The sequence below is a fragment of the Trachemys scripta genome, chromosome 1 (genome assembly GCF_013100865.1).
Source record: "Trachemys scripta elegans isolate TJP31775 chromosome 1, CAS_Tse_1.0, whole genome shotgun sequence".
NCBI lineage: Eukaryota > Metazoa > Chordata > Testudines > Emydidae > Trachemys > Trachemys scripta.
The window spans coordinates 25,657,082-25,672,666 of NC_048298.1; the positions used below are offsets into that span (position 1 = coordinate 25,657,082).

Genomic DNA, 15,585 nt, shown 5'->3' on the forward strand with positions numbered 1-15,585 from the left:
GGTATTGCTGCTCCTGATTCCCAGGAGGCCACTGGGCATTCAGGTGAGGCTCTGATGCTGGTAGGCACCGGGCCAAAAGCCCTCTCCCAACTGCGGGACAGATGCCAATCTCAGTACCAACAGTGATCCGAGGGCGATCTCTGGCACCTATCTGACGAGGATGGGGAGGATGACCTCAACCTGGATCTTGAGGAAGCCCAGAGGTGTTGTGGTAACAATGCGGGAGCCTGCCCCGAAGGGGAAAACCACCAATCAGAATAATCTAAATCCCAATAAGGAGACAGCATTGGTGCCAAAGGCGAATGGGGAATCGGCACCAGATGCACTGAATGTGAGACACTCCATACAATACCAGGAGAGGCACTGGCAACCAGGCCGGTACCGACGTCGATGATGGGATTTGCCACCAAGACAATGACGTTGCCAAAGGATGCACCAGTGTTGAGGGAGCCTTTGGTCCAGAGCCTAGCCTCGACTCCATAGTCTGCGGCCATGTGAGCTGCGGTGTTGATGGACCCAGCAGCTCTTTGACACGGCCAGAAGGTGCCAAGGGCAGAACAGAGGACAAGCTGGTAGAAGCCATAGCACCAGAGAACTCCTGAACCAGTGGAGGTCTGGAATCGAGAGGCAAAGCAGGTATGATGTCACCTGGTATGCTGCTGGCATGGAGATGGTCGGTAATGTTGCCATGTTGTTGGTACTGGACTCAACAGATGCCCCATGACCAGAACTGGAGTCGACGGGACAGGACCTTGCTGTTCTCAGCATGGTACCGGTTAGCAGTTGGACAGACCTGCTCCATCCCACCTGCCAGAGTGAGTACAGCACTGGTCAGCATTCCTCCTAGAAGGAGTTGTTCCCCTGAGACCGGTAATGATCCCAACTCATTTTATGGGACCTCTTCCTTGCTGCACCAGAGGAGGGTAAACGACCTTTTCCTCTTGAGAGAAACACTAAAGCCCAAGCGTGGGGTGGCATCGCTTGTCACATCCGAAGGCGGCTGCTGATCAGATGAAGGTCTTGGTGCCAAAGGAGGCCTCCTGGCCTGCTTCAAAAGGTGCTGCTTCAACCACAAGTCTCTTGCCACCTGAGTCCTCTTTGTGAACGACTTGCAGATGGAGCACCTCTCTCTGTGTTCCTCACCAAGAAACAACAAGCACCTTGAGTGTGGGGAGTCACAGCTGGGGATGGCCCCGCTACATAATGGACAATGCTTAAACCCTTGTTAGGATATCAAACGGCGTTAGCCAACTAATCTACTAACAATAAACTAATACTTAAACTAAGCCTATACAAGAAAAGTTCTCAGAAAACTGAAAGCAAAAGTGTGAGGTGAAAACAATACACAGAGCTCCAACTCTAGCCATGGGCAGTGACAAGAAACTGAGGGTGTCAGGGTAGCTCCACCTTTATATGGCATGAGGAGGGGCTATGGCCACAGAACATTAGTGCCGCCCCTACGGATACTGCTAGGCTAAGTTCTCTGGTTCCAGTATGCGAGGCGCACACACCAGCATAGAATACACAGCTGCATCTACTCGAACAAGAATTAAACTTTCCCCAAAACATTTCTCTGTGCCAAAAGACCATGCATGGACAATTACTGGAGGCTACTACTTTGAGAATGTTAGAGAAGTTGAGGTAGGAAAAAAATATCAAACTTATAGTGAAAATATGTTTATTATCTCAGCTATAGTGTTACTCCTGTGATTACATAATTTATAATAAGAACCATTATAGCCAGGTCCCCACTGTAAATAAGCACTTGTTCTCAATGGATTTTATTTAGTAAAATAAAGTTTGACTGACATAATAAAATAACAGCATATTCTTGTTCTTACCATACAGGCTGTACTCCAGATATCAGCAGGTGTACTGTAACCTGCTCCTATTAAAACCTCTATGGATCTATACTGTCTTGTCTGGATGTCTTCAGTGAAGTGTTTATGCTAAAATGGAAAGAATGGCATTAATGAAAAAAAACCTAACAATAAAAAGGTTTGTTCTCAACAATGAAGGCTAAATACTTAAAATAAGATTTTTATACTTACCACCCAGCAAGCATTTCCCAGATCAGCAATTTTAACTCTAATTTTATCTGCATTTCTTGGATCCAGGGGATTCACCAATAAGTCCGCAGCACGGGTTTTTGCTAGTACAAACAAGAAGTAGTACAGTTAGTACCCACGGCATGTTTTTTATTGTCTTTAAACAATATTGGTTTGACACTTCATCCAGTTTCTTAAAAACTTGGAGGCATCAAAATCATTAGCTGACAGTTATAAGAATTTAAAGTGACACTCAGGTTTCCTTACCTTACCTTAGATTATTAAAACGTCTTACAGCCTGCATAATTTTGGAAGTTGAAAATTCACCCATTCCCATCCTGTACCACCAGTGAAACATTTTACTTATGATTTTAATCTTTCCCTAATATTTCACTCAAGATAGAAGATATCTAATATGTAACAGATACTTTATTAAGATACTGCTAACTTAAGCGTCCATTCACAAGTACAACTCTCTTTCCACAATAATAGTTTTGCTTTTTGCAGATTAAAAAAATAGTTTGCTTTGGAAGATGTAAAATTTACAAGAAAGATTCTCATACAGATTATAAATGGCTAGGTTCTATGTGCTAAGAACAAAATTATTAACTCTGTGGTCTATCAGTAGCTCAGATGTACTAGCATGTGGGGATTAGAGTTCGGAATTCATGTTTGGTGTTGCATTCTGGACCAACAAGAACTGAGATTCCTGTGAAGGAATTCTGCTTAGCCTTGGAAGGAACTGAGGAAAAAGTGCCTCACATCTTTGCAGTCAATCATTTGTTCAAATCATTAGCACTAGCAGGTTCCAGCAGGAGCCTCAAGCCGCCCTCCTGAGAAGACAGTCAGCACCCAGATTTTTGAGGGTGAGAAGGTAAAGACAATTACAGGAATCTTCTTTGAGAGGGAAAAATGACAAATCATAACTTGTAACTGTCATGGAAAAAATCATCAATCAAAATGTGTATATGGTTTTCATCTACTGCAAACAAATTACAACCCTGCAGGGGTCAGGAAGTGATTCCCCTCTCCCCCCATGTATTCTGTAAAGGTGGTGGTTTTGGGTTTTTTTTAAATCTCCCTCTTCTGAACCATCAGGGATGGCCACACCTGGAGATGGGATATTGGACAGGGAGGGCCAGAGCTCTGAGCATTCTCTCTTTCAGGCTGGCTGGCTCTTGCTTACATGCTCAGGGTCTAACTGATCGCCATATATGAATACTTAAGTAACTGACTGAAGAGATCTGTGAGCTAGCCATTAGCGATTATCTTTGAGAACTTGTAGAGGATGGGACAGATCCTTGAGGACTGGAAAAGGGCAAATACAGTACCTAGCTATAAAAGGGGGAATAGGGACAACCCAGGGAATTTTAGACCAGTCAGCTTAACTTCAATATCCGGAAAGATAATGGAGAAAATAATCAATTTGTAACACCTAAAAGACAATAAGGTGATACGTAACAGTCAACATGGATTTGTCAAGAACAAATCATGTCAAATGAACCTAATATCCTTCTTGGAAAGGGTGACAAGCCTTGTGGATGGGGGGAAGCAGTAGATATGATGTATCTCAATTTTAGTAAGGTTTGTGACACTGTATCACATGACCTCATAAACTAACGAGAGCAATATAGCCTAGAAGAAGCTACTATAAGTTGGGTGCACAACTGGCTGTAAAAGCATACCAGGAGATTAGTTATCAGTGGTTCACAATCAAGCTGATAGGGCATAGCAAGTGGGGTCCTGCAGGGATATATCCTGAGTCCAGTTCTATTCAATATCTTCATAAATGATTTGGATAATGGCATAGAGTACACTTATAAAGTTTGTGGATGATACCCAACTGGGAGGGGCTGGAAGCATTTTGGAGGATGGAATTAGAATTCAAAATGATCTTGACAAACTGGAGAAATGGTCTAGAATAAATAGGATGAAATTCAATAAGGGCAAATGCAAATTATTATACTTAGGAAGGAATAATCAACTGCATAAATACAAAATGGGAAATGACTGCCTAGGAAGGAGTATTCCAAAAAGGGACCTGGGGATTATAGCTGATCACAAACTAAATATGAGTCAACAATGTAAGACATTCGCAAAAAAAGCAAACATTATTTGGGAATATATTAACAGGAGTTTTGCCAGCAAGACACCAGAAGTAAATCTTCCACTCTACTCAGCACTGATAAGGCCTCATTCGGAAAGATGTGGACAAACTGGTGAAAGTCCAGAAGACAGCAATTAAAATGATTAAAGGTCAGAAAACATGACCTATGAGGAAAGACTGGAAAAATTGGGTTTGTGTAGTCTGGAGAAGAGAAGACGGGGGTGGGGGTTGGGAGTGGGGGGGGGGGGTATGATAAGTCTTCAAATATTTACAAGGTTTTTATAATGATACAGGTGATACAGATACAGACAGATATCATCTTCCTTTCCAAATGCAAGCAGATGGACATCATACCAAAAGGACTAAAGGTAAAAAATCCATTACAATCTACATATCACACAGACTATGCTGAGAGACTGTGTCACACACTCTCAAAGAAACTGCAAAACCACCTGATCAGCATCCTCTACAGCAAACAGGGAAAGATTAAGAATGAGCTCTCAGAACTGGATACTCTCATAAGAAACCAACCTTCCACACAAACTTCCTCATGGATAGACTTTACAAAAACTAGACAAGCCATTTACAAGACAAACTTTGCCTCTTTACAAAGGAAAAAGGACACTAAACTATCTAAACTGCTACATGCCACAAGCAGCCACAACAGTAGTTCCCTTAACCCACCCAGCAATATTGTTAATCTTTCCAGCTATACTCTTAGCCCAGCAGAAGAGTCTGTCCTATCTCGGGGCCTCTCCTTTTGTCCCTCCAGACCCATGAATATGATACAGTTCTGCGGTGACCTAGAATCCTACTTTCGACGTCTCCGACTCAAAGAATATTTCCAACATACCTCTGAACAGCATACTAACCCACAGAATCCCCCCTACCAGCACTACAAAAAAAAGGATTCTGCGTGGACTCCTCCGGACGGTCGAAACAACAGACTGGATTTCTACATAGATTGCTTCCGTCAACGTGCAAAGGCTGAAATTGTGGAAAAGCAACATCACTTGCCACATAACCTCAGCCATGCTGAACACAACGCCATCTACAGCCTCAGAAACAACCCTGACATCATAATCAAAAAGGCTGACAAAGGAGGTGCTGTCGTCATCATGAATAAATTGGAATATGACCAAGAGGCTGCTAGACAGCTCTCTAACACCACATTCTACAGGCCATTATCCTCTGATCCCACTGAGGATTACCTAAAGAAACTACATCATCTGCTAAAAAAACTCCCTGACAAAGCACAGGAACAAATCTGTACAGACACATGCCTAGAACCCCGACCAGGGGTATTCTATTTACTATCCAAGATCCATAAACCTGGAAATCCTGGATGCCCCATCATCTCAGGCATTGGCACCCTAACATCAGGCTTGTCTGGTTATGTGGACTCTCTCCTCAGACCCTACACTACCAGCACTCCCAGCTATCTTCGAGACACCACTGACGTCCTGAGGAAACTACAATCCATCGGTGATCTTCCAGAAAACACCATCCTGGCCACTATGGACGTAGAAGCCCTCTACACCAATATTCCACACAAAGATGGACTACAAGCTATCAGGAACAGTATCCCCGATAACGTCACAGCTAACCTGGTAGCTGAACTTTGTGATTTTCTCCTCACCCACAACTATTTCACATTTGGGGACAATATATACCTTCAAGTCAGCAGCACTGCTATGGGTACCCGCATGGCCCCACAATATGCCAACATTTTTATGGCTGACTTAGAAGAACGCTTCCTTAGCTCTCGTCCCCTAACGCCCCTACTCTACTTGCGCTACATTGATGACATCTTCATCATCTGGACCCATGGAAAAGAAGCCCTTGAGGAATTTCACCATGATTTCAATAATTTCCATCCCACCATCAACCTCAGCCTAGATCAATCCACACAAGCGGATTACTGGACTACTGTGCTAATAAGCGATGGTCACATAAATACCACCCTATACCGGAAACCTACTGATCGCTACACTTACCTACATGCCTCCAGCTTCCATCCAGGACACACCACACGATCCATTGTCTACAGCCAAGCTCTAAGATATAACCACATTTGCTCCAATCCCTCAGATAGAGACAAGCACCTACAAGATCTCTATCAAGCATTCTTAAAACTACAATACCCACCTGCTGAAGTGAAAAAACAGATTGACAGAGCCAGACGAGTACCCAGAAGTCACCTCCTACAAGACAGGCCCAACAAAGAAAATAACAGAACACCACTAGCTGTCACCTTCAGCCCCCAACTAAAATCTCTCCAGCGCATCATCAGAGATCTACAACCTATCCTGAAAGATGATCCTTTACTCTCACAGATCTTGGGAGACAGACCTGTCCTCGCTTACAGACAACCCCCCAACCTAACGCAAATACTCACCAGCAACCACACATCACTGAACAAAACCAATGACCCAGGAACCTATCCTTGTAACAAAGCCCGATGCCAACTCTGTCCACATATCTATTCAAGTGACATCATCATAGGACCTAATCACATCAGCCATACCATCAGGGGCTCGTTCACCTGCACATCTACCAATGTGATATATGCCATCATGCCAGCAATGCCCCTCTGCCATGTACATTGGCCAAACCGGACAGTCTCTACGCAAAAGAATTAATGGACACAAATCTGACATCAGGAATCATAATACTCAAAAACCAGTGGGAGAACACTTTAACCTGTCTGGTCATTCAATGACAGACCTGCGGGTGGCTATATTACAACAGAAAAACTTCAAAAACAGACTCCAACGAGAGACTGCTGAGCTGGAATTGATATGCAAACTAGACACAATCAACTCAGGACTGAATAAGGACTGGGAATGGCTGAGCCATTACAAACATTGAATCTATCTCCCCTTGTAAGTATTCTCACACTTCTTATCAAACTGTCTGTACTGGGCTATCTTGATTATCACTTCAAAAGTTTTTTTTCTCTTACTTAATTGGCCTCTCAGAGTTGGTAAGACAACTCCCACCTGTTTATGCTCTCTGTATGTGTGTATATATATCTCCTCAATATTTATTCCACTCTGTATGCATCCGAAGAAGTGGGCTGTAGTCCACGAAAGCTTATGCTCTAATAAATTTGTTAGTCTCTAAGGTGCCACAAGTACTTCTGTTCTTTTTGCGGATACAGACTAACACGGCTGCTACTCTGAAAGGTGATAGATTGTTCTCCTTAACCACTGAGGACAGGACAAGAAGTAATGGACTAAAATTGTAGCAAGGGAGATTTAGGTTAGACATTAGGAGAAACTTCCTAACTGTAAGGGTGGTTAAGCACTGGTACAAATTACTTAGGGAGGTTATAGAATCTCTGTCATTGGAGATTTTTAAGAACAGGTTAGCCAAACACCTATCAGAGATGGTCTAGCTAATACTTAATCCTGACTCTGTACAAAGGACTGGACTAGATGACATATCAAGGTCCCTTCAGTCCTACATTTCTATGATTATCTTTACAATTCCTAACAGGTGTTTAACTAACCTGTTCTGTTTATTACACCCTTCATTCTGAATCCATTTTGTAGTATACAGAATGAATTATGGCCGTCAATTAAAAAAAAGTTAAAAAAAGTTTTTATTAAAAAAAGTAATTGCGATTAATCGCACTGTTAAACTATAATAGAATATCATTTATTTAAATATTTTTGGATATTTTCTACATTTTCAAATATATTGATTTCAATTAGAACATAAAATATAAAGTGTACAGTGCTCACTTTATATTATTTTTTATTACAAATATTTGCACTGTAAAAAACAAAAGAAATAGTATTTTTCAATTCCCTTAATACAAGTACTGAAGTGCAATATCTTTATCATGAAAGTTGAACTTACAAATGTAGAATTATGTACAAAAAATAACTGCACTCAAAAATAAAAAAAAATGTAAAACTTTAGAGCCTACAAGTCCATTCAGTCCTACTTCTTGTTCAGTAAATTGCTCAAACAAGTTTGTTTACATTTGCAGGAGATAATGCTGCCCGCTTCTTTCTTTACACTGTCACCTGAAAGTAAGAACAGGCGTTCGCATGGCACTGTTGTAGCCGGCATCGCAAGATATTTATGTGCCAGATGCACTAAAGATTGATATTTCCCTTCATGCTTCAAACACCATTCCAGAGGACATACGTTCCTACCGATGACTGGTTCTGCTCGATAACAATCCAAAGCGATGCAGACCAACACATGTTCATTTTCATTATCTGAATCAGATGCCACCAGCAGAAGGTTGATTTTCTTTTTTGATGGTTTGGGTTGTGTAGTTTATGCATCAGACTGTTGCTCTTAAGACTTCTGAAAGTGTGTTCCACACCTCCTCCTCCTCAGATTTTGGAAGGCACTTCATATTCTTAAACCTTGGGTCGAGTGCTGTAGCTATTTTTAGAAATCTCACATTGGTACCTTCTTTGTGTTTTGTCAAATCTGCTGTGAAAGTGTTCTTAAAATGAACAACGTGTGCTAGGTCATCATCCGAGACTGCTATAACATGAAATATATGGCAGAATGCAGGTAAAACAGAGCACGAGACATGCATTTCTCTCCCCAAGGAATGCAGTCACAAATTTCATTAACGCTTTTTTTTTTTTTTTTTTTTAAAAAGGAGCATCATCAGCATGGAAGCATGTCCTCTGGAATGGTGGCCGAAGCATGAATGGACATACAAATGTTAAGCATATCTGGCACATAAATACCTTGCAATGCCGGCTACAAAAGTGCCATGTGAACGCCTGTTCTCACTTTCAGGTGACACTGTAAATAAGTAGAGGGTAGCATTATCTCCTGTAAATGTAAACAAACTTGTTTGTCTTAGCGATTGGCTGAACCAGAAGTAGGACTGAGTGGGCTTGTAGCAGGGTGGACACCGCTCCTGCCCTGATGGCTTTGGAACAGCCCTGCAGAAGGCTGTTGCAGGGAGAAGCAGCTACTGGCCTGATTGGGGAAGTGGCTGCAGCTGGGCCACGCCCCAATCAGGCCTCAGCTGGCCTGTACAAAGAGGCTGGGAGCCAAGAGCTCAGCAGTCTCTCTCTGCCCTCAGAGAAGGGCCTGGTTGCAGGGAGCTAGACAAAGAGCACCTGAGTGGAGCAGGGCTGGGGAAAGGCAAAGGAGCTGGGGAGCTCCAGCCTGGAAAGCCCCAGGCTGCGACCTAGTATTAGGCCAAGGGGTACTGGGGGGTTGCAGAGGGCAGCCCAGGGCTAGGCCAAGGCAGCAGATCCAAACCCCCCCTTGCCAGTGATGAGTGGCCTATACTGCAGTCTGCCCCAGGGAGCGGGGGCTAGTTGGTGACTGGCAGTGGCCTAGTGCTGAGGCAAGGTGGGGATAGTGGGTGGGGGTTCCCCTGGGAGGGGAGACCCAGCGTGTGTGGGTACTGCCAGGGGCAGCACCCAGAGCAAGGGGCACTGGGGTCCTGGGAGGGACACAGGAGCCAGCTGAGGACAAGGCGGATCACCGGCCTGCAGAGGACGCTCCAGAGGTTGGTGAGCTAATTCCTTGGATGACCAGCAGGAGGCGCTGCAGGGGTGAGTCCAGACCTTTACAAGGCTCTAAAGCAGTGGTTCTTAACATGGGTGCGAGCTGCCCTTTCTGGGGGTCTGAGACATGCCAGATTTTTTTAGAAGGTAAATCATTGAAAACACAAATTAAGCACAGGCACGTAAGTACAACTACTTTATTTCATCAAACCTGAGTATTTATTAACATTATACATTTTTTTTTAACGATTACTGTAATATACAAACAAAAAATATATCTAGGTTTAAAGAACTGACCTATTTCAACAATTTTTGATATGGCGTGCGAGAACATATTTTGAGAACCAAAAGGGTGCAGGCTGCAGTAAAGGTTAAGAACCACTGCTCTAAAGGTTTACATTGTTTTGTTTTTGAGTGCAGCTATGTAACAAACAAACAAAATCTACATTTGCAAGTTGCACTTTCACGATAAAGAGATTGCACTACAGTACTTGTATGAGGTGAATTGAAAAAATACTATTTCTTTTGTTTATCATTTTTACAGTGCAAATATTTGTAATCAAAATAATAATATAAAGTGAGCACTGTTCACTTTGTATTCTGTGTTCTAACTGAAATCAATATATTTGAAAATGTAGAAAAACATCCAAAAATATTTAATAAATTTCAATTGGTATTCTATTGTTTAACAGTGCGATTAATCGCAATTAATTTTTTTGAGTTAATCGCATGAGTTAACTGCAATAAATCGACTGCCCTAGAATGAACGTATTCATACAGAGAGAAAAGAAAGCTAAAAAGTCCACAAAATATCTACAGATAAAGTGCTCCCAAAGGGCCATCTTCTTTCACTTTTCTAATAGATATCAGGGTAGTATTCTTCAAAAGCCCACATCAGGATACACACATAGGCACTCATAGTATCCAGGTCACAATTTTCAAAACTATTTAATCTATGTGCCAAACTTGTGATACCATCAAGTGGCAGGATACTTAAAAGTCCAGAGAACGCCCCTTTTGTCCCAAGAGCACCCAAATAACGAAGCCCCCAAAATCACAAGTTACTTCAGAAATCCTTGGCAGAAGCGTTTAATTTTAAACTTCCAATATAAGGGCCAAAAATTCAACAGAGCCTTTATCCATCTTTCAGTTTGGTAGAAATCCTCATATTTCAAACTGGGGCTTGGATACCATAGGAAGCTTCCAATTAACCTCCCTCTAAGGTATTTTCTGACAAATTAAGGCTCAAGTATTGACTGCTGTACCACACTTTAGCAATGTGCCTTTTGCTGTCTCAGTGAAAAAGCACCCAAACCTGGCCAATTCATAACCCTCTGAAAAATCTTAGTTCACATCTCCTCAGTACAGGGTTTACTTTGGTAGCTAAATTTTTTGACAACTTTCCATTTGCAATAAGCATGATACCTCCCAGGAATGCAGGAGCTGAGCAGAAGCTTATCATGCAATTGCTCCTCCTAGTTACTGTAGCACCAGAACAGAGGACAAGGAGATTATATCTTCTGTGTCTTAATGCATGCCCCCCACCTCCCAGCTCCTGGACAGTGTAGGAAAAAAATTGCAGCATGACTCCAGAGCAGAGGGAATAAGAATCCAACGTGGGGGTCATGGAAGACAGAAATTATTGGAACAAGCAGGCAGTGGGGGTCGGGGGAGATTGGGAATGAACGAGTGGGAGAACAATGGGGCAACAATGACTAGGAGCCAGGTCAGATGAGGAGCTGGGGTGGGGGGAGAGGGATTACACTTGGACTGGCTAAGCATTGAGGAATAAGGAACCTGGGTGGGAGGACTGAAAGCAGTGGGATGGTGAGACTGAGATCAGAGAAGGATACTAGGAGAAGGAGACTGGAATTCCCAGACAGGGTGCCTGGGAACGAAAGTGGGATGAGGACCCTGGAAACTAGAGAGAGGAGACTGGGACTCACCAGGTAGCTCTCAGGAGGAAATTAGGACTGGCTGAGCAAGGAGACTGGGACTGGGGGAGAGACATGACTGGCAGAAGGACACACTGAAAGGGATGGGTAGAAGGGTCACTGACAACCACAGAACATTCCCCTCCAGAATCTGGAATAGAATCCAAGATTCCTGAGTCATAAGAACATAAGAATGGCCATACTGAGTCAGACCAAAGGTCTATCTAGCCCAGTATCCTGTCTCTCACCATGAGCCAGATGCTTCAGATGGAACGAACACAACGGGGCAATTTCAAGTGATCCATCTCCTCTATGATGTTCTGGACCTCCCTGGGAAACCCCAAAGAGTGAAGCCATGATTCACGGCACATCACAAAGGCTGCTGCCATTGACCTTGAAGATGTATCTGCTGCATCAACCACTGATTGAAAGGTGGTCTTGGCAATCAACTTGCCATCCTCAATGAGAACCTGGAATTGTGCTCTATCTTAGTGCAGAAGCTTGTCAATGAAGTCCAGGAATTTGGAATAGTTCAAATAATCATATTTAGCCAACAGTGCTTGGTAGTTAGCTAATCTGAACTAAAGGCTAGGAACATAAGAAGGGCCATATTGGGTCAGATCAGTGGTCCATCTAGCCCAGTATCCTGCCTCGTGCCAGTGGCTGGTGCCATATGCTTCAGAGGGAATTAACAGAACAGGGCAATATATTGAGTGATCCATCCCCGGTTGTCCAATTCCAGCTTCTGACAATCACAGGCTTACAGTCAGTCTTGAGTGGTAACAGCTAATTTAGAAGCCTTTATTTTGTATGTATAGTTGGGATTATTTTTTCTCAATGTGCATTACTTTGCCTATAACAATACTGAATTTCATCTGCCATTTTATTGCCCATGCAGTGTAGTTGTAGCCATGTCAGTCCCAGGATATTAGAGAGGCAAGGTGGGTGAGGTAATATCTTTTATTGGATCAACTATTTTGGAGAGAGAAACAAGCTTTCGAGCCACACAGAGCTCTTCAGGTCTGGGAAAGGAACTTCCAGCATCACAACAAAATGCAAGTGGAACAGATTGTTTAGCTGCAGCACAAGTACTTAGCACATATTGTACGGGACCATTCAGGATAGAGAGGCCTGTTAACACCTCTGAAGTCATAGGACAAAATGAGGACATTAGTGGGTTACAGTTTGTTGTCCTCTCCATGGATCACCACCTTGTAGTGGTGGAGAGATTTGCGTGTCTCAATGACCCAAGAGCGATGCTACCTGGAGTCATGTACTCCCTTAGGGTCACCCATGGCAGAACAGTTAAGGGCTTTACACATGTCTTGGTCTCACTCTTAATATCAAGAAGACTAAAGTGCTCTATCAGCCCTCTCCAAATGAGGTATTACATGCCCCATCTATCAAAATCAATGGAGTGGCACTGAGAATGTCAATCATTTCCTCTACCTTGGAAGTCATCTTTCATCCAAGGCAGATATTGATGCAGAAATTCAACATCGCCTGACCTGTGCCAGTGTAGCTTTTTCTCGTTTACAGCACAGGGTCTTTGAAGATCACCACATTCAAACAGACACCAAGCTTCTTGTTTATCAAGCCATTCTCCCAACACTGTTGTATGGGTCCAAAACTTGGACAACCTATAGACACCACTTGAAAGTCCTTGAGAGACACAATCAACGCTGCCTTTGTAAGATTCTGAAGATCAAATGGGAAGATATTAGCGTTCTGGAAGAGGCAAAGACCACCAGTATCGAGGCAATGATCATCCGTCAGCAATTCCGCTGGACTGGTCACGTTGTCCGGATGCCAGACCATCGCCTCCCAAAACAGGTCCTGTTCTCTTAGCTGAAAGAAGGGTACCGTAACATGGGTGGACAACGGAAGCGTTATAAGGACTTGCTGAAGGACAACCTAAAAAATGTAATATTGACATTAATACCTGGGAGACACTTGCCCAGGATCGCTTAAAATGGAGTGAAGTCCTATGTGATGGTCCCCTGCATTTTGATCTTGCTCGCCAACAAGCCGAAGAGGACAAGAGGTGCAGGAGGAAGGAGAGACTGTTCTCCAGTCATGGTCAACAGCCTCCTGCTGAGCCTGAAAACATCTGCCCTCATTGTAACAGAACTTGTGGTTCAAGGATTGGCCTTATTAGCCACCTGAGGACCCATAACTCCCAAGGAAGATCATACTTGGTAACAAGTGATCGCCCATCGCAGTTTGTTGCAATAAGACATAAACAGTGTCTCTGTTCAGTTCATGATTTTTAGCATCCAGCAGAGTAATGAATTTAAATTCCCAGGCTCGTCTTTTGAAAGTGCTGTGCAGGTTTCCTTTGAGGATGACTGATAGGACAGATATAGAGTGATTGTTTTGTGAAAAGTGTTCACTCATGGGTGATGTGGTGTTTTTGTCTTTTATCATTTTTCCATCAGAGTTCATTTGGGAGCTGGTTTCACCCACATAGTTGTTATTGGGGCATTTAGTGTGCTGGATGAGGTATTCCACATGTTATAGTCATGTGTAGAATCCATGGAGCTTGTTTGGTGTGTTGTGGGGGGTGTTGAACATTGTAGTAGTGGAGATAATGTCGCAGGTTTTGAATCTGTTGTTCTGGCAGGGTCTGGTGACGCTTTGAGTTGGTTTGTCCTGGTCTGTAGGGAGCTTGCTTCTGATGATGATGAGCTTGGAGAGACCTGCTCCCTGTATCTTCTACTTCATACATCTGATGAAGTGGGTTCTAGCCTACGGAAGCTTATGCCCAAATAAATTTGTTTGTCTCTAAGGTGCCACAAGGACTCCTCCGTTTTTTTGCTGATACAGAGTAACACAGCTACCACTGAAACTTATTGGAGAAGGGCACTCCAACATTAGTAGGGTGAAGAAATACAAACAAGGAAAAGGGGAGAAATCCCTACTGAATTACGCATAGTGGTGTTAGCACAATAAATTATAAAAGTTGTATCCTCGCCTGTGAGAGATTTGGGAGATGCCAGTATGACAACCACTGGTGACAGTGATCAGCAAGATAATGACTAAAATTTCAGGTTGTTCTGCAAGGGATGGATCTATTGATGGTTCCGCTGAAGGGAAACCATGATTGGACGATGGAATTGGGACAGACTCCTGCCTTAAATTGCATCTCCTGATGGTCGGGTTGCCAACATTCTAATTGCACAAAACCAAACACCTTGCCCCGCCCCCTGTCCCACCCCTTCCCCAAGGCCACGCCCCGCTCCACCCCTTCTCAGAGGCCCCATCCCCACTCACTCCATCCCCTCACTCTTCACCACCCTCCCTCAATAGCTCATTTTCACCAGGCTGGGGCAATGGGTTGGGGTGCAGGAAGGGGTGAGGGCTTCAGCTGGTGGTGTGGGCTCTGGGTTGTGGCCAGGGATGAGAGTTTGGTGTGAAGGAGGGGGCTTGGGACTGGGACCGAGGGGTTTGGTGTGCACGAGGGAGCTGGAGGGTATGGCCAAGGGGTTCAGCGTGTGGGAGGGGGCTCCAGCCTGAGGCAGGGGGTTGGAGGTGGGATGGGGTATGGGCTCTGGGCTGGGGATGCGGATGAGGGGTTTGGGCACAAGAGGAGGCTCTCGGCTGGGGACAAGAGGTTCAGCGTGTGGGAGGGGACTCCGGTTGAGGCAGGGGATTAGGGTGTGGGAGGGGCTCTGGGCTGCGGATGTGGGCTCTGGGCTGGGGCCAAGGGACAAGGGGTTTGAAGTGCGGGAGGGGGTTCCGAGGTAGGGTAGAGGGTTGGGGCACAGAAAGAGGCTCAGGGATGGGGTACAGGAGGGGGTGAAGGGTGTGGGCTCTGGGCGGCACTCACCTCGGGCGGCTTCCTGCAAGCAGCAACATGTCCCTTGGCTCCTAGGTGGCGGCACGGACAGGCGACTCTGCGTGCTGCCACAGCATGCAAGAGCCACCCTCTCAGCTCCCATTGGCTGTGATTCCCAGCCAATGTGAGCTGCAGAGCCAGCACAAAGGGCAGGAGC

The 15,585-nt window shown here is 44.3% G+C and overlaps 1 protein-coding gene across 10 annotated transcripts in view; it reads right to left on the reverse strand.

The window, feature by feature from the left end:
- The window catches only part of SRPK2 (SRSF protein kinase 2), a 280,377-nt gene that overhangs the window by 32,015 nt on the left and 232,777 nt on the right, over positions 1–15,585 (reverse strand). For all 10 annotated transcript variants that reach the window (XM_034766274.1, XM_034766305.1, XM_034766342.1 and 7 more), the window contains 2 exons: positions 2,052–2,152; positions 1,842–1,949 (listed from right to left, as the gene is read on the reverse strand). In XM_034766274.1, the coding sequence (XP_034622165.1) occupies positions 1,842–1,949; positions 2,052–2,152 (209 nt within the window). The remainder of the gene's footprint in view (positions 1–1,841; positions 1,950–2,051; positions 2,153–15,585) is intronic.